General features: G+C 38.4%; 1 protein-coding gene across 1 annotated transcript; it reads left to right on the top strand.

Moving 5' to 3' along the window:
• Window positions 1-19,497: 19,497 nt before the first annotated feature.
• Window positions 19,498-24,048, top strand: LOC127647798 (BTB/POZ domain-containing protein 17-like). The gene is made up of 3 exons (XM_052132267.1): window positions 19,498-19,672; window positions 21,486-21,771; window positions 22,781-24,048. Exons 1-3 carry the CDS (start codon window positions 19,579-19,581, stop codon window positions 23,853-23,855), a joined length of 1,455 nt encoding a protein of 484 aa, XP_051988227.1. The 5' UTR covers window positions 19,498-19,578; the 3' UTR covers window positions 23,856-24,048.
• Window positions 24,049-25,135: the final 1,087 nt, after the last annotated feature.

Here is a 25,135-nt window from a genome sequence, read left to right as displayed (position 1 = left end):
TGAAAAATAAAATAAAAAAAAAATCTATTTTTTTCATTTTCAATTTTATTTAAGTTCAAAAAGACACACATTCACATTGTGTCTAAATCATAAATACATTGAACAAAATAGATTTACAAACATTTTACACTGAAATTTGATTGAGATCCATTTCCTCAAAGCCATTTATATGTTTGTTTAGGCTCTGTCACACTTACCTTTGCACATAAAAATTCCACAGACTAAAAACAGTCATCTCAATGGAAATCTGCCCAATCAGGAATTTCCCAACATGAATTTTGTGTGGAGTTCAAGTTTGGAAAAATTGTATACAAATTTGCAGCGTTGACCAATAGGAAGTTGCATGGTTGGGCAGTGACCTCTGTTTGGGTAATGTTTCGTATCTATGCTGATTATTCTCAGTAGACAAGTTAATAATTTTAGCATTGAGTTTATAACTTAACTCTCCCATATGAAGTGCGGTATAAAAAATATGCTGCTTGACAAGTAGTTTTTGTGGGTTTCACACTCGCTTCACCTCCGCCCTTGCATTTTTTTGCCTGTGAAATCTCGCCATGCACAGGTAAATGTGACCATGCCTTTGTACTGCCTACCGTATACCATTTTATTCAGGTTTATATGTAAAATGCAATTAGATACATACAGGATTCTTTACACAATTGTAGAGGTGTGCACGGGCCTTGTAAATAAAGCCCGAACCCAGCGCGTACCCATGACCCCAACCCAAATCGCTCACTCGGTTTATAACTTTTTCTCCAAGCAAGTAAATTTGTTAGAATAGGATGTATTTTATGTAGGCTACATTTATAACAGTAGAGTAGAAGTAAACATACACTGTTTTAACAAGGCACCGTGGCCCCTCATTGGCTTACCATTTATCAAGCTCTGAAACTTTGCTTGGTGAAGAACAATCTGGAATCATGCGTGACAATGTAACAGTCACTTAAAGTCCTCTTTACAGCCTGAACTTCTTCAGAACATCAAATCTTTGTGACACCTGCACTGAAAAAGCAAGACCGAAAGCATCTAATGCAATAAAATGTCTCGATTACGTATGTAAACTCCGTTCCCTGAGACGAAGTGAACGAGACATTGCGCCACGAAGCTGACGCTATGGGGAGTGTCCTTTTAAATGTCCTATTTGAAGCCCTTCACAATAACGGCAATTCTAATATTGGCTATGGTGTTTAAGCCCCACCCTTTTAGGCGCGAATCTGTCTGGTACAAAAGCAGGCACACAAACACCATTCCTCAGAATTTTCTGATAGAGGGACAAAGAGTCTTGAAGTGTGGCCAGCTTACGCAATGTCTTGTTCCTTTCGTCTCAGGGAACCGAGGTTACATATGTAACCAATACATTCCCTTATGACTCAGTAAACTTGATATTGCGTCACTAAGCTGACACTATGGGGAACAGAGTCCCATCACGCCGCAATACACGACATAACCTGCCAGAGAGGAAACATGATGCCGCAGTCCTGCAGGACACAACCGACATGAGTATGCTGCAAGTGAATGGCACTCATGGTGAACAAGGAGGGAAACACTCAGAACAGATATGAACTATATTTACATACAATTCTGAAAAAGTTGGACAGTATGAAAAATGCTAAAAACAAAAATGAGTGATTTGAAAATTATATTCACCCTTTGCTATATTGAAAGTACTACAACTACACATTATATGATGCTTTAACCTGTGAATTTCATTTGTATAAATGTATACTAATATAATGTATACATATATATGTAATATAATGTACACTCATTTCAAATCAGATTATTGAATCAGAATATATGAAGTCTATGTTGCCGTATTGTGTGCTTCATATTGCACCACACATTCTCAAAAGGAGACAGGTCAGGACTGCAGGCAAGCCAATCTAGCACCCGCACTCTCTGTTTACACAGCCATGCACTTGTAATCCGGGCAGTATGTGGCTTGAAGTTGTCCTGCTGAAAATGCAGGGATGTCCCTGGAAAAGACGGTGCTGGATTGCAGTATATGTTGCTCCAAAATTTTTACATATCTGTCTGCATGGTGTTCTCAAAGATGTGCGAGTTACCCATGCCATGGAAACTGACACACCCCTGGCCCATACAGACACTGGCTTTAGGACCTGATGCTAATAACAGCTTGAATGGTCCTTTTCTTCTTTGGCCTGGTTAACATGACAGCTGTTCCACTCTTACAGTTACTCTGTTCTACTTTCCATCTAAGATGAGAACGAGCCCAGAGAGTTCAGCAGCGCTTCTGGACAGTGTTGATGTATGGCTTCTGCTTTGCAAAGTAAAATCTTAACTTGCATCTGTAAGTGGCAAGTGATGTTGACTAACAAAGATTTACTAAAGTAATCCCAAGCCCATGTTCATGATATCCATTACAGATAAATGATGGTTTTTAAGACAGTGACGTCTGAGGAATCAGAGATCACACGCATTCAGAAGTGGTTTTCGTCTTGCCCTTTACGCACCGAGATTTGACCAGATTTCTTGAATCTTTTAACTGTATTGTGCACTGTAGAGGGTGAAATGTCTCAAATCCTTCCAATTTGTCTTTATGGAACATTGTTCTCAAAGTTCTGGATTATTTGCTGAAGCATCTCTTGGCAAATTGTCTTGAGCAATCCTTGCTCTTGAAGACTAGGCTGTTTTGGAGGCTCCTTATCCAGTATACAGTACTATGACACAATTGCCTCACCTGTTTAACGTCTCCTTTTTCACATCGTCTTGTTATTTCAACTCGTCAAATTGTTTTTAGTCTTAAATGGCCCATTTTTGGAGCATGTTGCAATCAACTGATTTGAAATTACTGTACATTTTCAAAAAACTATGAAATTCACAAGGTAAACATCATATAATGTGTAGTTGTAGAACTTTCAATATAGCAAAGGGTGAATATAATTTACAAGACACTACTTTTTGTTTTTATTCTGCCCAAACTTTTTTGGAATTGGGGTTTTATTATGGATTAACCCCTTCACGAACCCAGTTGGGAAGCAAGTTATTTATAATTAAGTGCTTGTGATGGGAAGTGCTTGGGAACACAACAGTCAGAGTGCAGGCGGTTGTGTAAAATGACAGAGAACCTGTACTTAAAAAGATGGGCATAAATATATGTTTGGCCAATAAAATAGGAAGCGTGTCTGTGAGTGAGAGCGCGTGCATGAAATTATGTAGGCGTATTTATTTTTTCCTTAATTACAAACCCAAACACGAAGTTATTCTTGAAAACTGACTCGAACCCGTCCCAAAACCCAATGGTTTGTTGTGTCCCGTCACGCCTCAACATAATCAGCACTCTTAAGTGACGTTCAAGCAGTGAAAACTCAGAGGGGTGTATTTATTTTCAGTAATTACATAGTGTTGCACTACTTAACCTAGCTAATCTAAAGGGATATTTCACTCCAAAATTAAAAGAAAGTCATAATTTACTCACCCTAATGTCATTCCAGAAACAAACAAAAAAAGTAAAATGAGTTTGGAACAGCATGATGGAGAATAAATTATATCAGAATATAATTTGTTTGGGTGAACTATCCTTTTAAAAGGGATGTAAGGGGAAAGTTACAAGTATAGGGACTTCCAGAGAGTAGTCCAAGTCGTAGATGGTCAAAGGTGTCTGTTCAATTTCATTGAACCAGAAAGAAAGTTGTTAGTCACTCTTCTAACGTCAGCATCTCTACTCTGTTCATCTTAGTCAAACCCTTTTATATTCTTCCAAGTCTGTTGTTGACACTGTCTGTAAGCATGTCTTGCTGCAGGGACTCTGCTGGTTCTTGTCATTTTTGACACATGCCAGACAGATGGGGCAGTCTTGGCACCGCCTCTAACAGAATTCAGAGCACTTTGTTACACTCATGACCCCTAAGTGGCATGACAGGCCATTTAAGAGCCTCTGGACAATCTGTCCTTATGTATGAATCACCATGAATCACAGCGATAGACTGCAGAGATGGATAAAGAGTAAAGTAAAGCTTTGGAGTGTCATGTTACTCTCTTAATGTTTGTTTTGAATTTGTAATTGAGAGTCAGCAACCTGTCTGGGACAACCCGCATTCACTTTGTACAGCATCATGGGTATTTAACTAAAATATATATACAGGTAGTCTAACTGCTATTTTGTGGTTTCAATAACAACACAAACCAACTGTGTTGTAAATACTTTTATGGCTGGTTGTATATTTGTTTGTCTAGCCGTGGGAACTGATTGTGTGTTTGTGATCTGATCTGCAGCTTCTGCTGGTGTAATATTGTTCCCACTTTGGCAGCTTGATTATTTAGGTAGGTGTTGTTTCAATAATGGAATACTTGTAGGTTTCACCAAAGCAGTTCCTTCTAAGAGGGATAGTCCCCCCAAACATGACAATTCTGTTGTCAAAAAAGAAAGTCAGACTAGTCTGAAATGACATGAGGGTGAGTATCATTTCACAGAATTTTCATTTTTGGGTTAACTATCCCGTGGCATTCCCTGGTCCCACATTCTCCTGTTGTACCTAAAGGAAGTGCACATCCTGAAAGTAATCTTTTTCCACCTCTTTTTAAGCACATTCCAACATGACAAATGGTGAATGTTTGGAGTTGTACAATGACAGGAGGTTATGGTTATGACCAATTACATGTGAAATAAGTAAACTTTATCCAAAAAAAGTAATCTGAAGCTGCATTTTGAAGAAGTGTAAGGAAATGCTCAAAAATATAACTATAAACAAGACATTCTGAACCATTCTAATTCAATTAAAATAGTAACATACACTTTCAATAGTGCCATCTTTGCTGTGAGGGATAGACTTACAGTCTCTTCAATGGGCTGTACTGCAGTTTAAAGTATTTTTGGATTGTTCTGCAGACAAAACATTGATAAAATATCTGACTGTGACAGGGCGGAGGGCGGGGCCGTGTCGTGATTATACACACCTGGTCCATTATCAGGCTAATTAAGCCTCCAAGAGGGATAAGGGCTGATTACGGAAGGTGGTGCGAGGAGAGAGAGATAGTTTACGGTCAGCTGACCGTCATGTGTGTGTTTGTGTCTTTTAAGTTTCTCATTAAACTATTATTTATATTGTTAAGCCAGTTCTCGCCTCCTCCTTTCCCTTATATTCCCTGTCACTGTCCAAGAACATTCAGTATACAAAGAACTCCAGACAACATGGATAATGTATAGTTCAAATGCTTTCCATCATTTTGAAAGTCTTCGTTTTTCATTTATTGATTTTTTATTTGGCGGCTGCCAAAAATTAGTTGGAAGCTGGTTTGTAGTGATATTCATCTTGTGTTTAACACTTTTGTAAGTGCTAAATATGTTTCTTATCTGAAATGCGAGTGTCGCGCAAGCCACATGGTAATAAGATAAAAGAAAAAGAGACATGAGCGTGTGGGGATTTGAGGAAAGAGACGGGATGTTCAAAGTGTATTCCACTAGAATAAATAATTAATGAGTATTGATCATTGTTCGGGTGACAAGAATGTAAGATAGTAGTGTCTGTTGTGTTCTTCACATTTCAATGGCAGAATAAACAAGAAAAAGACCAGTAACCTCATCACATAATAAATTACTTACGTAGTTGCATTCGGATAACATTAAAACATTTACACCTTCTTTGTATCTGACAGAATCCGTCCCGACCACCTCCGAATATGGTTTCAGTGAATATGATCCGATCACAATGTGTCTTGGCTGTATTTACACCTCTCATTTAATTTGGTCAAATGCTATTTGAAAGAGATCTGATCACTGAAAACACATGTTAATGCAACGTGTAAATAGGGCTTAGGACAGGGTTGCCCAAAAGAGGGTTTATGTTTAGCTGACAAAAAAAGTTGGTAACCCATGCACACTATAAGACAAGTCTTATTGTTCTACCTTCCATTTTTCTCTTCATTCTTTCCCAACAACTGGGAACCAAGGCCAGCTACCAGTAATCCTATAATTTGTTGGAAGCAGGATAAGGTCTGTAAGTGGAGTCCATTGTGTCTAGAAAATTGTATAGAAATGACTTGCCATGCAACCATGGGTGAGAGCCCAGAGGATAAAGAAGTATCTAGATGGCATTGAAGGAGACATCCTGTAAGACAAAAAGCCTGTCAATTACCTCCAATTTGTCCATGGAACTGTGCAACTAATTTACTCTCTGGCATATCCCCTTTTTGGGAAAATATCGACTAACTATCAGTCCCTGAGAGTAAGTGTTATGGAGGGGTATACTTGGAACTTGGATATTTTATGTTGTCTACATTACTAGCTGCAGCTGTTTCTTTGTGTGGAGGATGAACAACCCATAGACTAATTAATTAGCAAATAAGTAGGTATTCCTTAACACACTGTTCTAGAAGCATTGGAACACACATTAGACAGAACAGACATTAAGAGCACTCTGACCCATTACTGTCATTCACAGTGGAAATTGATGCTTCAAAAACCACCACTGGATGTGTACTGTACTATCTGGTCTGGTGGCCTGGACAAACCACCTTACTGCATTAAAAAAAACTTCCTAGCCACCATAATTGCGATGTGAGGAATTGCTCGCCATGCTCGCCATGAAGGCTGCATTCAAACAGTGGAGGCACTGACAGCTCAAAACACTTTTCTGCTGCTGACAGATCATGGAAACCTTTAGTACATGAAGGCTGTCAGCGGCATCCCACACAAACAAGTGAGCTGTATTTTTACTCATTCTAACATAACTCCAAAAGATTAAATGTGAATAAAAGAATACAAAGGCTTAAAAGAATAGCATTTAAAGGGATATTAAAGTCTGTATGAGTTTCTTTCTTTCATTTAACACAAAAGGGAAAGTCTTCAAGTCTTCAAAAAGACAGCAAAAACACAAAACCACTTTAAAAGTTATTTTCCAAGCCTTCTAAAGAAATATGATTACTTTGTATGGTGAACAGAACAATGTCGAAGGCTTATTCAGTCAAATCAAATCATTGATGAACTGAGTATTTGGCGGCCAAATCTAATATGGTGACTGTGGTGCATTTTGGATATCATTGACATCAAACCTGCACCATAGTCACCATGTTTAATTTGGGCGCTGCATAATCAGCTCATGTTGCCTCAAATCACCAATCTCATTGACAATGAATGACTTCCGATCGCTCTGATGCTGCAAATCACTGTCATTGTAAACATCCCTCTAGGCATTTTCTGGGCAATATGAGGGGACATCTTCAGTCTCTTCAGACTATTTTATCACTGGCCTGCATCCCGTTTCCTAAACATTATAACACCATGTCCTACACAATGGAGATTTTAGGCACAATGTTAGCCTCAGTAACCATTTCATTGTATGGAAAAAGATGCAATGACAATAAATGATGACTGAGACAGAAAATCATATGGGTTTGGAACAACATGGAACAAAAGCAAGGGTAAGTGAATGATAACAGACTTTTACTTTTCTTTGGGTGAACTATACCTTCAAGGATTTGGCCTGGCAACTGAACGACTGCAGGTTCAAACCCTGCAAGGATCTACTATCACCATTGTGGCCTTTAGCAAGACTTGCTCCTGAAGTACTGAACCAGTTAACCATTCTGATGTCATGGAAACAAAATGTGCCTCCTTTCAATGCTCTAAATACCTGTTTTCATTCTGCTGACGCACTTTTTTTTTCTTTCTCTCAGAGGCTGACTTTGGCCTGTCCCAAATAGGAAACAGTGGACAGTGGACATGAGACTCTGGTCAAGACATCCTGGCTCCAGGGCTGGATATCCTGCACAGTCTGAATGAAACCTGGAATGTGAATATGAGTACATGCGTGTTAATGTCTAAGGACACACACAGAGGTATCATTTCCCCAAGACCTCACACAGTGACAACAAGTATTTATTGCCAATAACTCTCCTGGTGCATCTTGAGTATTTTAAATAGTCATTACCTAATTACTTAAGTAATTTTTGTGTGCTGTAAGATCATCAATTACTGGCAATAACATTCTACTCTTTTTGACAGTCATCACTTGTGTTAAATACAATACAAATCTATGGACATGTAATTCAACAGTATACATGCGTTCACATGCAAAGATACACGTTAGCCTTACTTGCAAGAAGACGGCCAGTTTTATCTTAATTAGAGCTGTGTGGATTCTGGAGGCCTCAGTCTGAGCTTTGTTCTCTTGTACTCTCTTTCACCACAAGTTTCTTGAAAAATTTTATAAATTAAAAAAGGATGAGACTGTCAATGAAGAGGAATCCATTAAAATAAAGTTGATGGCAGTCTGGCAACCAGAAATAATTATTTGTGCAGCAAGCAAAGCAGACTCGGTTAAAAATGTCCTGTGGATATCTAAATTCAGAGTGAACATGGGGTGTTTTAAAAGATAAAGGATAAGTGTGTAATTTCTGCACTACTACAGCTGTTATGTATACCCGGTCTTGTTCCACTGTTGCCCTTTTGTTTACCATTTTTGTCACTTTTGTAGCTCCACAGTCTTGTTTTCCCTCGTGTTCACTGTTCATTGTTTTCACCTGCCCTTGTTAATTTGCCTTTGGTTTCTGTTAATCACCTTGTCATCTAGTTTGTGTTCTGTTTGTTCATTGGCCCTTTTGTCCCAGATTCTTGTATTTTCTGTAACGGTTGTGGAAGTAGGAGAAGGCAGACGAAGGTTGAGGATCCAAATGCAGTTATCTTTATTTATTAAACAAACACAAAGGAACACCCACGATGGGGAAACAAACATAAAACTAGAAAACACAGGAACTAGAAACACGGGAACTAGAAACACGGGAACTAGAAACACGGGAACTAGAAACACGGGAACTAGAAACACGGGAACTAGAAACACGGGAACTAGAAACACGGGAACTAGAAACACGGGAACTAGAAACACGGGAACTAGAAACACGGGAACTAGAAACACGGGAACTAGAAACACGGGAACTAGAAACACAGGAACACAGGCTTGGGAGGAACATCCAACCACAATCAAACAACGACTGACAGAGACTGAACAAACAGACAGGGTTTAAATACAAGAATCTGGGACAAAAGGGCCAATGAACAAACAGAACACAAACTAGATGACAAGGTGATTAACAGAAACCAAAGGCAAATTAACAAGGGCAGGTGAAAACAATGAACAGTGAACACGAGGGAAAACAAGACTGTGGAGCTACAAAAGTGACAAAAAATGGTAAACAAAAGGGCAACAGTGGAACAAGACAGGGTATACATAACAACAGCAACCCCAAAGAGATGAAAAAATGAAATGAAAAAATTATCACTGTTTTCAAACAAGTTTAAAAAACTCCCCCATCTTCCATTGTTCAAGCAAGTAACTCACAATATAAATGCTGGAACATTGCTCTACCCATACTTTATATAAAGGAATATGGACAGAGAAACTCTGGATTAAACAAAAGAAGAGGGCATATTAAATTATGTGAACTACATTTGCATTTATGCATTTGGCAGACACTTTTATCCAAAGCGATTTACAATTTATTCAATGTATACATGTTTTCAGTTTATGTGTTCTCTGGGTATTAATCCCATGATCTTGGCATTGCGAGTGCCATACTCTACCAGATGAGCTACAGAAACTAAAGCAATAGCTGATGGCGACAGTAAAAAAAGAAGAAAAAAGTCTCAATAAAAGATGAAATTCTTGAGAAAACAAATGTTGGCATGAGTAGTGCTGAAAAATCTATTATTTCTTAAAAAAAAAAAAAAAAAAAGCACTGAAACCATTTTGTTTTGAAATTGTAATATTTGTAAAATGTTTGTCCACCAAATCAGTCTTATGGTGTAACTTACAAATAGGTTGCCAATTTGTTGTCCCCCCCCAAATAAAAAATACATTAAAAACAAAACAGAGAGGACCCCTTTGGATCCTCATGACTGTGTGAAGTAAAAAAAAAGAAAAGATATTTAGATATTTTTTATGAAAAGGCAATTATTTTAGGTCATTTGATGTAACCCTAAGAAAGCTTTTTAATAATAAAAAATGTAATTCTAATTAATAATTATTTTATATATAAAATTATTGTAATATCTTTTACTTGATGGTTACACCACATTCAATTTAAAGTAATTTAATCAATTTCTTTTTAGATAATTCTAACATTTATGAAACCTAATTGGACTCAAATAATACATTTCTATGAATGTGGCATGTGTGTTTTAAACAAGATTTTAAAATGATTTCTCGTTGTCATCACCTCAGACAACCATATTTGCCAATGACCCCTTATCCTAGCTTATGTGCCGCACAAGCCCACAAAAGTGAAGCCAAAACGTCTCGATCACCCCCGGTGACTGGTCTTAGTATAGGTCATAAACCCCGCCTCCCCATGTTATTCAACGGGACGTGAGACCAACTAAACAATTAAATTACACTTCACATATCTTTTTTCCAAAGATAGTTTCTGTCATTTACTGTCGTTTCTTTCACGTTGATGTAATTTCATGTGTTTGTTTTCAAAATAAGTTTGTTTTTAGTTTGTTATTTGATGCTATAAAAACGGTGCTGTGACATCATGATTGACAGCTGTGATTGACAGGTTCTCTGAGCGAAGGAGTCACTGAAGCACCAACAGACTTTTTTTCGGGATCGTCGGAGGACTGAGGAGATTGGAGCTTTAAATTTAATATATAATTTCTATAATTAATTATTTCACACAGTCAAAAGTGCAGGGGCGTGTGCTTGCGATTGATTCAGCGAGAGTGAGGGCGGGGCCTTGATTTCGCGGCTTTACTCCCTGCTCACTACTGCGCAGGTCTGGTCCCGAAATCGCAACTGCGCAGACTCAAGTCCCAAGATGTCAGCGCCATATCGGGACACTGGCGGCTTCAGTTCTCACCAATGGAAAAGAGCGAAGGGGCGTCGTCCATCTTTTTTTACAGTCTATGGTATGGACCTATTAGTTATTGATCTGTTCCTCATCTTGTCTAAAAACTGTGGATGTTGTGCATCTTGTGATGAGTTTGAGAGGTGCGTGACTAACCCTTCTAAAATTAGAATATCCTGTTGCTGACGATTCATGTCCAGAGTATTATTGTGATTCCCAGTTGTGCAGTATTGCTGGAAGTAAATTGCAAACACATACTGTATACCTGGTTTATGATTGTTCAGCAAGGTGGAATTTCCAGACGCTGCTTCCTTATACTGTCAATACAGACTGTGAAAGTCACTGTGCATGTATCTGGCTGTCTGTGACTCAATGCTGACTCAAAGTTGTGACAATATTCCAAACGCTGTAATCACATGAGTTCAGTTCTGTTTTGGATTAAGATTATATTGTTCTTCATTTAAGAGACATCACAAATGTATACACCTGGTACAAACACACTGGTACAAACAGAATTGTCATATTGTTCCATTCCACAAAATCTTTAGCATTGTAAAGAAATATCCTTATCTTCAGCACAAACTGTAAGCACATTACCCACAGATCACAGGGGTTGTGAGCTCCTCTTTTATTTTGTTTAAAAACTATCTATCAGTATGTCTAAATACACCCACCACACCAACACCCAGCCATATCACTCCGCCAGTCATAAAAACCCATGCCCAACTTGGGTTAGCTTGGGTGAAACTGGATGACCTCTTATGGTGTGTTTACCCTTCCTTACCAGTCCTTCCAATGAGCAGGGTTACCCCTCCTGGAATGTGCCAAACAAATGGGGAAGCAAGGGGTGTCATATATTATTTTGACAGAAAGTATAGCATAATTCTTATTTAGGTGTCTTTATATGTTTTTGAAGCCTTTGATACTTCTCAACTGTACATGGCGCCACCTGACTGCAGAGATATGACCCTCTCCGAACCACAGCCAGTTCAGAGCTGAAAAATATCAAGTTAAAGGAAATCAGTTTAATGCTGTAAAAATACATTATAAAAATACAGTATATTTGGGGAACAACTATGTAAACAGGTCACAAAGAGGCTGTTATGCAGACAGGTCACTGTGGGTACCTGGGAGTGGAGCTCTCTCAGGAAACGGTGAGTCAAGCCGTTTGAAATGTGTCAACAATCCGTCTGTCCGCTCTCTCAACTCAAAGACCGTGTTGTTCTCTCAGGTGGAGCCTGAGGGTCATCCTGGTGTTCCCAGCTCATGGAAAGGTTTAGTCAGCTGGTTTGCAAAAGCTGTTCAAATGAGTCTGGGTATAGAGTCTATAGGCTTTAGAAAACTCGACACTGGCTAATATGACTGGCCTTACAATATGAGAGACTGTTTATTAGACACATTTTGAGGTCTTCATTGCTTTAAAGAGATATGCATTGGCTAAACTATTTAATCAACTTAAATTCAAGACAAAATTACTTCATTACTATTTTAGCATATGACATGCACACAATGTAATTCTAAAATTACTTCATTACTATTTTAGCATATGACATGCACACAATGCAATTAAACATCGATCAGACACAACTTTAAAACCACCTGCCTAATATTGTAAAGGTCCCTCTCGTGCCGCCAAAACAGCACCAACCCGCATCTCAAATTAGCATTCAGAGATGATATTCTTCTCACCACAATTGTACAGAGTGGGTGAGATATCATAGACTTTGTCAGTTCAAACCAATCTGGCCATTCTCTGTTGACCTCTCTCACCAACAAGGCACTCGGCCTGTCCACAGAACTGCCCCTCACTGGATGTTTTTTGTTTTTGGCACCATTCAGAGTAAATTCTAGAGACTGTTGTGTGTGAAAATCCCAGAAATACTCAAACCAGCCCAACTGGAATCAACAATCATCCATGGGATTATCTAATCAGCCAATCGTGCATAAAATCATGCAGATACGGGTCAGGAGCTTCGGTTAACGTTCACATACAACCATCGGAATGGGGAAAAAATTTGATCTCAGTGATTTCGACCGTGGCATGATTGTTGGAGCCAGACGGGCTGGTTTGGGTATTTCTGTAACTACTGATCTCCTGGATTCAACTGGATTAGCTGGTCAACCCTCTAAAACCAACAAACCAGACTAGCCTGAAAACAAGCTTAGTGGCTCGCTAAGACAAACCACCACTGATTTAAAAAACATTTTTTTTGGTTCAAATGTGGCTAAAATATGAAAAGAGAAAGAGAGGTCATCAAAGTCAGGAACATAAAGGAACAAGGTTAACTATGACTACCAAATTGTTGTTTTTAGGCTAGTATCCGCGGCAATTGTCACTATGGAAATCATGGGAATATGTCCTTTAATTAAGGAAATATTAACATGAGGAAAAGTTGGCCTGGAAATTGATGAACATCAGATACTTATTTATTGAAAAACGAACACAAAAATAAGATGAAACTGACCAAAACGTCATTCAATTAGCATTTTTGAATGGACTAAATCGCAAAATATGATTTACCTCACAACCGGCGCTGTCTGCGTAACATCACCAGTCCTCCAACAGGCGGCAGTCACGTGCTTATGTGCTGCTGCTCTGCATCGCAGCAGACGCAGTTAGTTTTAATGAAAACAGAACCTCAACACAAACAACAGGAGAAGCTGTGGAGGTAATAAGATGCTTAATACATCTTTAATAAAGGTGTTCCCGTGAAATCTGTGATTAAATCTGACATTTGTGTCAGTTTGTACACTGAAAACGAAAATAGAACGGGAAAAACATTAACAATTGGAATGCAGAATTATTCATTGTATCCATATACGTCACAGAATGCCGGATGGAATGCCGTAAAGAAACGTTACTGTTAAAAATGGAAGTAGATCGGGGAACTGTAGAAGAGTTTGCCCCTGTATTTTGCACATGCGCAGTGCAGAACTCCGTCTAGTTGAGCATGCCTGGAGGATGTGGTTCTTGGGTATCAATGTTGCTTTTATGTGTATTAAAGATGATTAATTAATAGCTGGCACACATGTGTACGTGAATCACTATTTAACAATATTTTATTTATCAAGAATAAAAAAAAATTATAATTAACTAAATGTTCAATGTATTGTGCTCTTAATGGAATCAGATTATTATTGTTATTATTATTTTTTAATGACCAACGAATTCTAATTCAAACACTTAAAGGGGTAATGACATACTCTCTCTCTCTCTCTCTTTAAAAAAAAAAATATATATTTTATTATCTTCCCTGAGGTACACTTATAATGTCAAAGTTTTTTTGTTTTTGTTTTTAGCACCAAAACAGTCATAATTGAATAATATATGATCTTTTCCCACCTTATCTTTGGCCTTCTTTCTGAAAAGCTTGGTTTAAAACTATCTGTCCTTTTAAGATTTCACTGTAAACACCTACTGTTCTGATTGGCTAACTTCGCGCAGTCCCTCAATTACAGCCATATTTGAAACTCAGTCGAAAGAAAATGAATAAAGTTTGCATTATAGTTTATAAAACTACATTTCAGGGTTAACACACAATGTACAGCCAACATATTTCGTCTGAATATATCAAAATTTTCACTCAAGCACAGAAAATATCAAACAGTCATTATATTTGAAACATTTGTGAATTAAACCGTTTCCTCACAGTTTTGGTAGTGTTTAACTGCTGCATCTTTCAGGAGTTGTGACTGGTTCACAAGCAATCCACTCTGATGTGAGCCAAAAACATACAATCCATGCTCAAATGTTCTGAATACGCAAATGTAATACAGTCCATGGTGATGTTGGGTGCTTCAACCGGCTACAACAGGCCAAAGTAGAGATGCCGGTCTTCACAGGAGCGACATCTCACATCTTTCATGTTTGTTTACACATATTATGGCATGTATTTCTCCCAGTTAGTGGCTGCAGCTGAATCAGACGCATTTTTAAAAGTTGTGCTTGTATCTCTCTTAAAACGCAGCGTTTTAAGACATCTGAATAGTGCATGGCTTGCTTACAAAAAATGCAACTAAATATAGCACAGATGTGTGCAAAAATGGTCCAGGATGCCATCAAAACAACAGGAAACAGCGCAGCTGAATGAAACACAATGGAGGTCTCCTACATAGAGTTTGAACTTGATATTATGACTTTTAAAAGTGGCACAAGATGCATAATAATGGTCAAGGCCGTTCATCTAGTGTAGAAAAACTTTTAAATCCAGATAGGCACATGAAGGTGTCCTGTATAAGTCACCTTTAATTTAGATGAATCTCCCATGACAGGCCCATCTCTCTCCTCTTCACCTGTGTGACTGACTGTGAGCACCAGTGGGAGGGGCCAATGGCACAATGACAAAAAACAGGTGTTTGCAGATGTATTTCGTCCTTGTGACATCACAAGTTCCACAAATTACAAACAGCCCATTTCTGCAGCCTGGTTTAAATAAATGCTTTTTCTATTACATTTACATTTATGTATTTGGCAGACGCTTTTATCCATAGCGACTTACAGTGCACTTATTACAGGGACAATCCCCCCCGGAGCAACCTGGAGTTAAGTGCCTTGCTCAAGGACACAATGGTGGTGGCTGTGGGGATCGAACCAGCAACCTTCTGATTAACATTTATGTGCTTTAGCCCACTACGCAACCACCACTCCATATGAAGGAGGAAGTTTTCAGTTCTGAAACTTAGAGTATGTATTTATAGCACAATGACCTCATATATGTCAAAAGATCAAGGAAAGTTTGATTCCTCATGTCATGACCCCTTTAAAAGGCCAATACACCTGAATTCTGGTTTTGATTAAATTAAATCTCAGTACCTAACAATAATAATTTTCCCCTCACAGTTCCACAGTTTAACATTGCTGAAATATCATCAAGCAGTTGGATTTTTCAATACTTCTAGAGACATAAATATATTATTAGATTACTGTTAATATCTAATTAAAATGTCTTGTATTCTGATAGTATGAAGAAGTCAACGAAACATGCTGATACTTTATTAGACGATTACCTTCTGCTGAATCCTCAGCTCTTACGTGAAATTATGAAAAGTAAGGAGAAAATGAAGCAGGGCTCCCGGCAGTGGAAAAAAAGGTAACAGCTGCTCATCTAACAATTCTTTTTATTAAGTTAGATACAGTGACTGTAAAACCCTGTTCACACCTCCAAGGACATAGTCGCTTGGTGTTGCTAGTCCCAGTACTATGAAGTAGCTAGTGGATGTTCCTACTGATGTCGCTCTAATGTTAATGGTGGACTGTGCGTCTGGTCATAGTAGATTTTGTAATGATTACAGATGATACTGCTGGTAAAAAATTATATATCTTTCAAATTTGAGAAGGAATAAGTTCTCTTCAAGGTTATAGCATTTTATATAACCTGCAGCAATGCTCAATACATCATTGTATGAACAAGACAAACAATCTATCAATGTATGAATCACACTCAGAATGCCGACACGGTTTTCCACGCATCATCATTATTAGCCCATATCCATGTATGTGGTTATAGACAAATGATATAGATCATTGAAATTGCTCTCAGAATCATTTAACATCTCCTCTGTCTTGCCTGCATTTGACTCCAGTATCTCATACTCACAGCATATGGGTGACGTGAGCTCCACTGCCATCTTTCTGATTGGTAGTCGCTCCCAAATGTCACTCATTATTTGCATAAAGTGCAATTTTATTGTGTTGTTTGCCACTCGTATTTAGCGGAGTTGGTGACTGTATTAAAGACCTTTTAAGATTGGTGAGTCTGTAAATATCAATTAATAAATTATAACAGAATTCATGAAGATGGAAGGGGTGTCATTCAAGACTTGAAGATTTGAAATGGTGAAAATGTTATCTGTATGACAAGTGTTAATGAAGGAAAGGGAGAGAGAGATGTTACTGCATACACCCCAAATAACTCAATATACTCACTATTAGGCATCACCCACTTTTGTCTGGGCTCTGTCTGCATACTCCATTTGTGGGTCACTAACTTCTATAGTTCAAGGACATAGCCCTAGGCAAGGGCAATAGAGGAGGGGGACATCTTCCTGTATGCTTCCTACATGCATTTGTAACATTATACCGATCAGCCACAATATTAAAACTACCTGCCTAATATTGTGTAGGTTGCCTTCGTGCCTCCAAAACAGTGAAAAAACCGCATCTCAGAAAAGCATTCTGAGATGTTATTCATCTCACCACAATTGTACAGTGTGGTTTCCTTACGACTCAGTACACTTGACTGCGTTCTTCTAACACATACAGGGAGTGTCCTTCTACTCTACCTTGTTGAAACCTCTCTACAATAATGCCAATTCTAATATTTGCTATGGTGTTTGAGACCTGCCCTTTTAGGCGCAAATCTGTCCGCTATAAAAGCAGGCATGCAAACACTATTCCTCAGAATTTTCTTCTTTCACAACAGCGTTTCATCTCTCATGTAGAAGCCCTCTACTACTTTGCCGTTGGCATATACGAGTCAGCAGGCGAGATCTTCACAGCAACGAGAAGACTCTTCACTCCCCTGCAGTGTTCCGGCGAACATTTACTCTGCATGCTTCGCTTGTGAACGGGCCGCTTCAGCTTCCTGATTCAGGGGTTTTGTATCCTTAAAAGGCTATTGTGTTATTGTGTTTATGTATGTATATACTTACGTATATATTATCATATATACAGTCAGGTCCATAAATATTGGGACATCGACACAATTCTAATCTTTTTGGCTCTATACACCACCACAATGGATTTGAAATGAAACAAACAAGATGTGCTTTAACTGCAGACTTTCAGCTTTAATTTGAGGGTATTTACATCCAAATCAGGTGAACGGTGTAGGAATTACAACAGTTTGTATATGTACCTCCCACTTTTTAAGGGACCAAAAGTAATGGGACAGATTAACAATCATAAATCAAACTTTCACTTTTTAATACTTGGTTGCAAATCCTTTGCAGTCAATTACAGCCTGAAGTCTGGAACGCATAAACATCACCAGACGCTGGGTTTCATCCCTGGTGATGCTCTGTCAGGCCTCTACTGCAACTGTCTTCAGTTCCTGCTTGTTCTTGGGGCATTTTCCTTTCAGTTTTGTGTTCAGCAAGTGAAATGCATGCTCAATCGGATTCGGGTCAGGTGATTGACTTGGCCATTGCATAACATTCCACTTCTTTCCCTTAAAAAACTCTTTGGTTGCTTTCACAGTATGCTTCGGGTCATTGTCCATCTGTACTTTGAAGCGCCATCCAATGAGTTCTGAAGCATTTGGCTGAATATGAGCAGATAATATTGCCCGAAACACTTCAGAATTCATCCTGCTGCTTTTGTCAGCAGTCACATCATCAATAAATACAAGAGAACCAGTTCCATTGGCAGCCATACATGCCCACACCATGACACTACCACCACCATGATTTACTGATGAGGTGGTATGCTTTGGATCATGAGCAGTTCCTTTCCTTCTCCATACTCTTCTCTTCCCATCACTCTGGTACAAGTTGATCTTTGTCTCATCTGTCCATAGGATGTTGTTTTTGAATGTGCTTTCTCTTAAGACCACATCATTGCTGGCTTTGGCCTCAGTAATATGGGTTGGTGATTTGCAAGCACTGTCAGTTGACAATTCATGTCTGGAGTTTCAAAACCACTGTCAAACCCAGAAAAGTCTATGTGCCTAAGGTTATAACTACACCCTACAGAGCGCAGGTGGTTCACCTTCAAGACCTCTTCCCTCCTTCATTTAATACGGATGAGGAACAGTCCTTGGATTTGTTATGCCCTTTGTGAGCGCTACACACATATGTTGAGCGCACACGCTAGTTCAGACTATCTGACCAACTCTTTGTGTGCTGTGGAGGACGCACGAAAGGAATGTCCATCACAAAACAAAGACTTTCTTATGGAAACGTTGATACGGTCACCCTGGCTTACGAGGTGCAGGGTGCAAATTGCCCAGTTGATATTAAAGTACACTCAACTAGAGGCGTGACCTCTTCATGGGCATGGACGAACAGTGTGTCCTTACAAGACATCTGTTTTGCAGCACGATGGTCTTCTCAAAACACATTTGCAAGGTTTTACAACCTAGACGTAATGTCTCTCTCAAAACAAGTCCTCTCTGTCTAGGGCGCTTGCTATTTTATTGGCCATATATATATACTTATGTCCCTCGTTTTAAGTCACTTTACACAACCGCCTGCATTCGGAGCATTGTGTTCCTATTGTGACAAGCACTGTCATTACAAATAAAACTACCTTCCTGACTGGGTCTGTGAAGGGGTTAATTCATACTATATGACTATAGTTCATATATCCATTCTGAGTGTTCCCCTCCTGGCCCAACATGAGGGTCACTCACTTGCAGCATACTCATCATGATATCTTTAGTGTGAGCCAACATTGTGCAATATCAAGCAATATTGTTCTTTTATTTTTTCTCTTTCATTTCTGAAAATATAACAACAATAGGCCCCACGTGAAGGCAGCATCCCACTCCAGACGCCCACTTCAGTCCAAACACACGACCCCTGTATCTGGCACACTGCCATTGATCGATGTCATGTAACATTGAAAGAGGAGAAATTCACAATCAAAGTGGTTGTCATAGCAACGGCCCAGCTGGATCCCACCAATCAATGAACCTCATGAGGCTGAGAGATGCTCAGTGATATGCCAGCATCCTACATAAAGAGTGTGGGACAGGGAGACTGGGCAGCACATATAGAGTGTATTGGAGTGCAAAAAGGCAACCAAAAAGGAGAAATTGAAAACGGAAACAAAACATGGTGAATTCATTTTTAGGGAGCGTTTCTGCCATGATCTATCTAGCAAACCTTTGTGTTGTACTTTGTGTCCAGATGGTATCAGTGGAAGGAGGTAAGATCATGGATTTGTGTTTTGTAGTTGCTGCTGGAATTGTGTTCAAGCGTTTATTTATTTATTTATTTTTTTACATTATTTTGATCTAAAAGTCTTCTTGAATCTGATCAGAGCAATGGGTTTGTTTTACATTTTTTACTAGTGATTTAGAAGTCCACTGTTAAAAATTATGAACGAGTTCTGTTAACAATGAAATGTAACCTTGAATGTTGTGACATCTGTTTTTTTTATGCAAAACATATAGACAATTAGGTTAATTACTAAAGGAAAGTCCCTATCTTTCAATGAATGGTGTAGATTGCAAAGCCTAAAGAATTTAACTACAAAATAGTCTTTCCTGTTATCCTGTTCAATCCTAACTGATTTTGTATTCAGGCTTGAATAGTTTTTTCTTCATTTCCTCCCTTTATAAGCCAGAACTGAACGAATGCTTTTTAACACTGAAAGAGCCTTTGAGAGCTGAAACACCATATAAATGATGTATTTCTTAGTGCATTGAACTTTTTATGATTTTGAAAAGAAAAAAAAAAATTCACAATTGAATCACCCCAAAAAGAACTGTTAACTTGAGAGAAACCTATTTTTTATGTTTTAAAAAAATAAAAGATCTGCTGGATTTACCTAAAATATATATGTAGCATTTTTGGATCACACTTTTTAAATAAAATCCAATTTATGGTCAACATATCTAGAAATCCTTTGTAGATAAATGTTTTGATTTTTAAATACAAATGTATCTAAATGTATTTAAAAAAAGGTATATTACACTTATAAGGTTTAACAAATAATACCACGTTGTTTCAAATGAACTTTACTATTATTGTTTCTAGTTCATTTAATTGGCTCAAAATAAAATAAGGTCAAGGTCAGACGTTAAACAATTGATTCCCCAAAGAAGTGCAGGTAGAGCTGCACGTCCGCTACACACAATCACATGCGCAAAGAAAAAGGAGTGAGAGTGTACTGAATCCAACTTCACCAAAGGGAACACTAATCACCCAAATGGTGACTTCACACGAAACAACTAATTAGAGTAAAACAACAGCAATAATACTAAAAATATCTCAAATATGAATTGTTGATAACAACTACGTAATTAAATGCCCCAATACATTCCTTTTGACCAAACAAAATTGCTTTTTCAAGTGCAAGGCCTTATGGGTATTCCCCACAACTGTAGTTCTGTACTTAATTGAGTTAGTAGTACTTAAAACCTTAAATGTATGGATTTTTAAGCCAAAGAAATTTCACAATTATTATATAAACTTAATGTATCCCAAGTTAATAAATGCAAATGAAGTAAGTTATTTTCTTACAATATGGTTGTTGAGCCAACAAATCTTCAGTGTAGTTCCAACTATATATGTGTTGTTCAAAACCTGTAATACTTTCTGGTGTGACACACAAAAGGAGATGTTAGGCAACATGCTAGCCTCGGTCAGCATTTAGTTTTACTGTACTCTGCCTAACATCTCCTATTTTGTTCAATAGAAGAAAGTCAAATAGGTTTGGATTGAATAGCGTGAGGGTGAGTAAATGATGACAGAATATTCATTGTGGATGTGCTATCCCTTTAAATTGCTGTGCTTATGAATCTCTTCAAGATATTATATTCACAAACACAATAGTCAGAAAGGTGCCATTCAAAATATGTAAAACAAATGAATTAACATTTTAAATCTTAGTAATACCAAGACACATTTTTCTTGTTTTGGAGCAATTAAAATCTTGTTAAACAGTGTGACATAGCTCAAAATAGCTGCTACTGTTACCCTCTTTCTGTCTTCTCTTAAATGCCCCCTTTCTGCAGGTGCACTGAAGCAGGAGATGGTTTTGGAGAGCAGTGCTGCCACACTGAACCATTCAATGGCTTTGGTGCAGCGTATGGAGGCCCTCCTGACCCAGGGAAATGCCAGCGATGTGATCTTACGTGTTCAGACTCTGAACACAGATGAAGTGAAAGTGATCCAGGTCCACTCGCTGGTGTTGATTCTACAGAGCGATGTGTTTGATGAGCTGCTACAGACCCGTAACTCCAGTACAATGGTCCTCAGAGAGCCTGCTGACTGTGCAGCAGTCTTTGATAAGTTCATTAGGTGAGTGATCTTTAAACTAGCGTGTAATACAATTGACTAATTGGTCATTTAACAGACACTTATCTAAAGAGACTTGCGGTACATTTTACAAGAACAATGTGCCATGGAGCAACCTAGTATGATCTGTCTTGCTCAATGGTGATTGCTCATATATTACCCCTTGGTGGATTTGAACCTACATCCTTTCAGTTAGCAGTCTAGATCTTTAATAACTAAGCCATGATGTCACTTAGTGGGAGGAACTAAGTGAGATTCAGGAAAACAGCTGATGATGTAATTTTTTGCCTTTTAGTTGATAGTGATAGTTAGTTGTAGTTCAGTACTTGGCTGTTCTCGTTTTGTTAAATATTTTGGGGTTCACACCCATTACACTTACAATGCCAGTGTCATGGGTTTGAATACCAGTGAATTAATAAACGTATGTACCTTGAATGCATTCTAATTCACCTTGGATAAACGTGTTTGCTAAGTGCATAAATGTAAATGTAGATGCACCATCTCATTCTCAGAATGAAGATGTCGCCTGTGGCGTACATCACGTAATGATTTCACTCAATGCATGTCTAAGCTGATTCAATAAATGTTATGTAATTAGTCATTTAACAGGGACTTGGATACAAAGTGACCAAAAGTAACATTATTACAGGGACAGTCTCTTGCAGTTAGGTGTTTTGCTCAAGGGTGACATGATTCCCAAAATTCCCAGATTTGAACCTAGAACTTGTACTAGTAATATGTCAAATAAATTAAATAAAAAATTCTCCAGTGTTCAATTGTGTTTGCATTTGTGACAAAATGTTGATTGCCACAGAAAATACTTTTGACTTGCCCTTTTCTTTGTTTTGGGGTGGGGGTGGGTTGTCAGCATAATGCTACAATTGCTGTCGATTAAGCTTAATTTATATTGAACCTGGAATATTCTTAAAACTTCTAGGGAAATCTAGATTACCCAAGGTAAAATGTAAATTGTAAGGTCATATTTTACAGACAAACCTCTTTTTTTATGCAGGTACTTATACTGTGGTGACATCACAGTACGTCTGAGCCAAGCCATTCCCTTACACAAGCTTGCCAGCAAGTACCACGTATGGGACCTGCAACAAGGCCTCACCCAATATATGACCCAGCACCTGTCCAGCGATTCCCCTACAGGTCACGTGGTTGACTGGTACCAATATGCTGTGCAGATCGGAGATGTAACCCTGCAGAATAATTGCTTGCAGTACCTCTCTTGGAACCTTTCATCGGTTCTACAGAGTGCCGAATGGAGCTCTGTCGGTGAGGAACTTCTGCTCTCTTTGCTCCATCGTTCAGACCTTGTTCTGCAGAGTGAACTTGAGCTGTACGAAGCTCTGGATGCTTGGATCAACCAGAACCAGCCTTCTAGTGCAACAGCCGAGAATGCACTTAAAGCAATACGTTATGCGATGATATCACCCCAACATCTGTTACATTTGCAGAAGAAGTCATCACTGATGCTGAAATATTCGGAGTCGGTACGTGATCTGCTCTTCCTCGCCTTCCAATTCCACGCAGCCTCACCTGTTCAGCTTGCAAAGTACTTTGACGTTAACTGCAGCCTCTTTACGCCACGTAACTACCTATCACCAGCTTGGGGTTCACCTTGGGTGATCAACAACCCTACACGAGACGACCGCAGCTTCAGTTTTCAGACTCAGCTTGGACCTAGTGGCCACGATGCTAGCAAGCGTGTGACATGGAATGCCCTTTTCTCTCCACGGTGGCTTCCGCTCACTGTGCGATCCGCATTTCCCGAGCATGGATCCATGCAGCCTACTCGTACCGATGGTGGCCGTCCACGAATCATTGTAACACCAGCCACCTCAAGTCCAGATTTTGCTGGCGTCAGCTTTCAAAAAACGGTTATTGTAGCGTCCCGGAAGCAGGGGAAAGTGGTCGTCCGTCATGTCTACAACTTCCACCAGAGCACAGAGGAAGTGGGCGACTTCCTGTTGGATGCGGACCTGCAGCGTAGAGCTTCAGAGTACCTCATTGACAGCTCCCTGTACCTGCATATTATTGTCAAGCCCCTCTACCACAACCTCATTGTAGCAAAAAAATAAAGGTCTAGTTTCACTATTGATGGTTTCTAATGCAATGTTCCTTTCAAGTCAAGTTGTACACTGAATCACTCTTTATATGGACTTTTTGGAAATCAAAATCATTAAGCACTTAATTTTATTGTCTTAATGTCAAATTCTGAGTTCATTCAGTTACGTTGTATTGCAATTAGTGTTAAGTTTCATTAAAATCATATTTCCTGAACCCACAAATTACTGAGTCTATTTATTACCTATCATTTTTAAGCATTTGTATTACTTAACCATGACGTTTGCCATGATATTTATGAAAAAATACATAAAACAGCATATTGCTTTCTAATTTTAGATTTAAGAGAGAAAACATTTGTAGCAATGCACATTGTGCAATGCAGAGATCTGCAATTTTGTAATTATTGAAACATGCCATTTTCAAATTTAATTTATTGTTTAAAGTTTTTGACAAAAATATAAGCAATATAAGCTCTGTTTTAGAGCTTATATTGTATTAAAAAACAAACTGTATTGTGACACCGACTGGTAGTTTTCCATTTTTATACAAGTTTAGAGATTTAGGGTTAGACTAGCATTAGATAGGGGTGATTATATATAATACATACATTTTTTTTTACGAATAAATATATATTTTGTTGCACTTGCACGGCTCCCAGTGGGATGACTTACTACAGATGAGCAATTTTACAAGTATGTCTAATTATACAGATTCAGTATTCCATTATTTTATTGAAAATGTAATTGAATTTTAGGGATTTGTTTGTAATAATTGAATCAATTTAATTAGTCTTTATCGGAAAAATATAGGCCTAATCTGTAGAACAACAGTCTATCAACTGGGAACCTATTTTAATATATTTAATGTATATAACCTATATATATATATATATATATATATATATATATATATATATATATATATATATATATATATATATATATATAAATATAGGTTTCATAAATAAACCAAAGTAGCATGAGGAATAAGCCACAGAGCATGGGAAGAGAGACCGACAACGAACTCAGCGTTCGAGTGCAGAGAATATTGTGAATGCTATTGTCACTAATAAGGGGAATTAAAAAGGCTTACCGTGTCCTGAAGTCTTGCTTCCTGTCGTCCTTGTAGTAGACAGTGCTACACTGGTGCCGAAACCCGGGAAGATTATTAGGAACACCTGTTTTGCCAAAGGATGGAACAGAATCGCCCCATAGAGTCCTCCCAGCTGGCGGAAGTCCTCCAGTCCCTTGCTACACTCCATCAGAGCCACCAACAATCCCTGCTTGAGCTC

This window comes from Xyrauchen texanus, chromosome 8, assembly GCF_025860055.1.
Source record: "Xyrauchen texanus isolate HMW12.3.18 chromosome 8, RBS_HiC_50CHRs, whole genome shotgun sequence".
NCBI classification, from domain to species: Eukaryota; Metazoa; Chordata; class Actinopteri; order Cypriniformes; family Catostomidae; genus Xyrauchen; species Xyrauchen texanus.
Note: the sequence above shows the minus strand (reverse complement) of the source record. Positions and strands in the feature narration are given on the sequence as shown.

Bases quoted from the DNA above. Each gene is read 5' to 3' on its own strand.
- LOC127647798 (XM_052132267.1), top strand. From the start codon at position 19,579: ATGGTGAATTCATTTTTAGGGAGCGTTTCTGCCATGATCTATCTAGCA. The intron at 19,673-21,485 runs GTAAGATCATGG...CCCTTTCTGCAG, and splicing joins GATGGTATCAGTGGAAGGAG to GTGCACTGAAGCAGGAGATG. The intron at 21,772-22,780 runs GTGAGTGATCTT...TTTTTTATGCAG, and splicing joins GTCTTTGATAAGTTCATTAG to GTACTTATACTGTGGTGACA.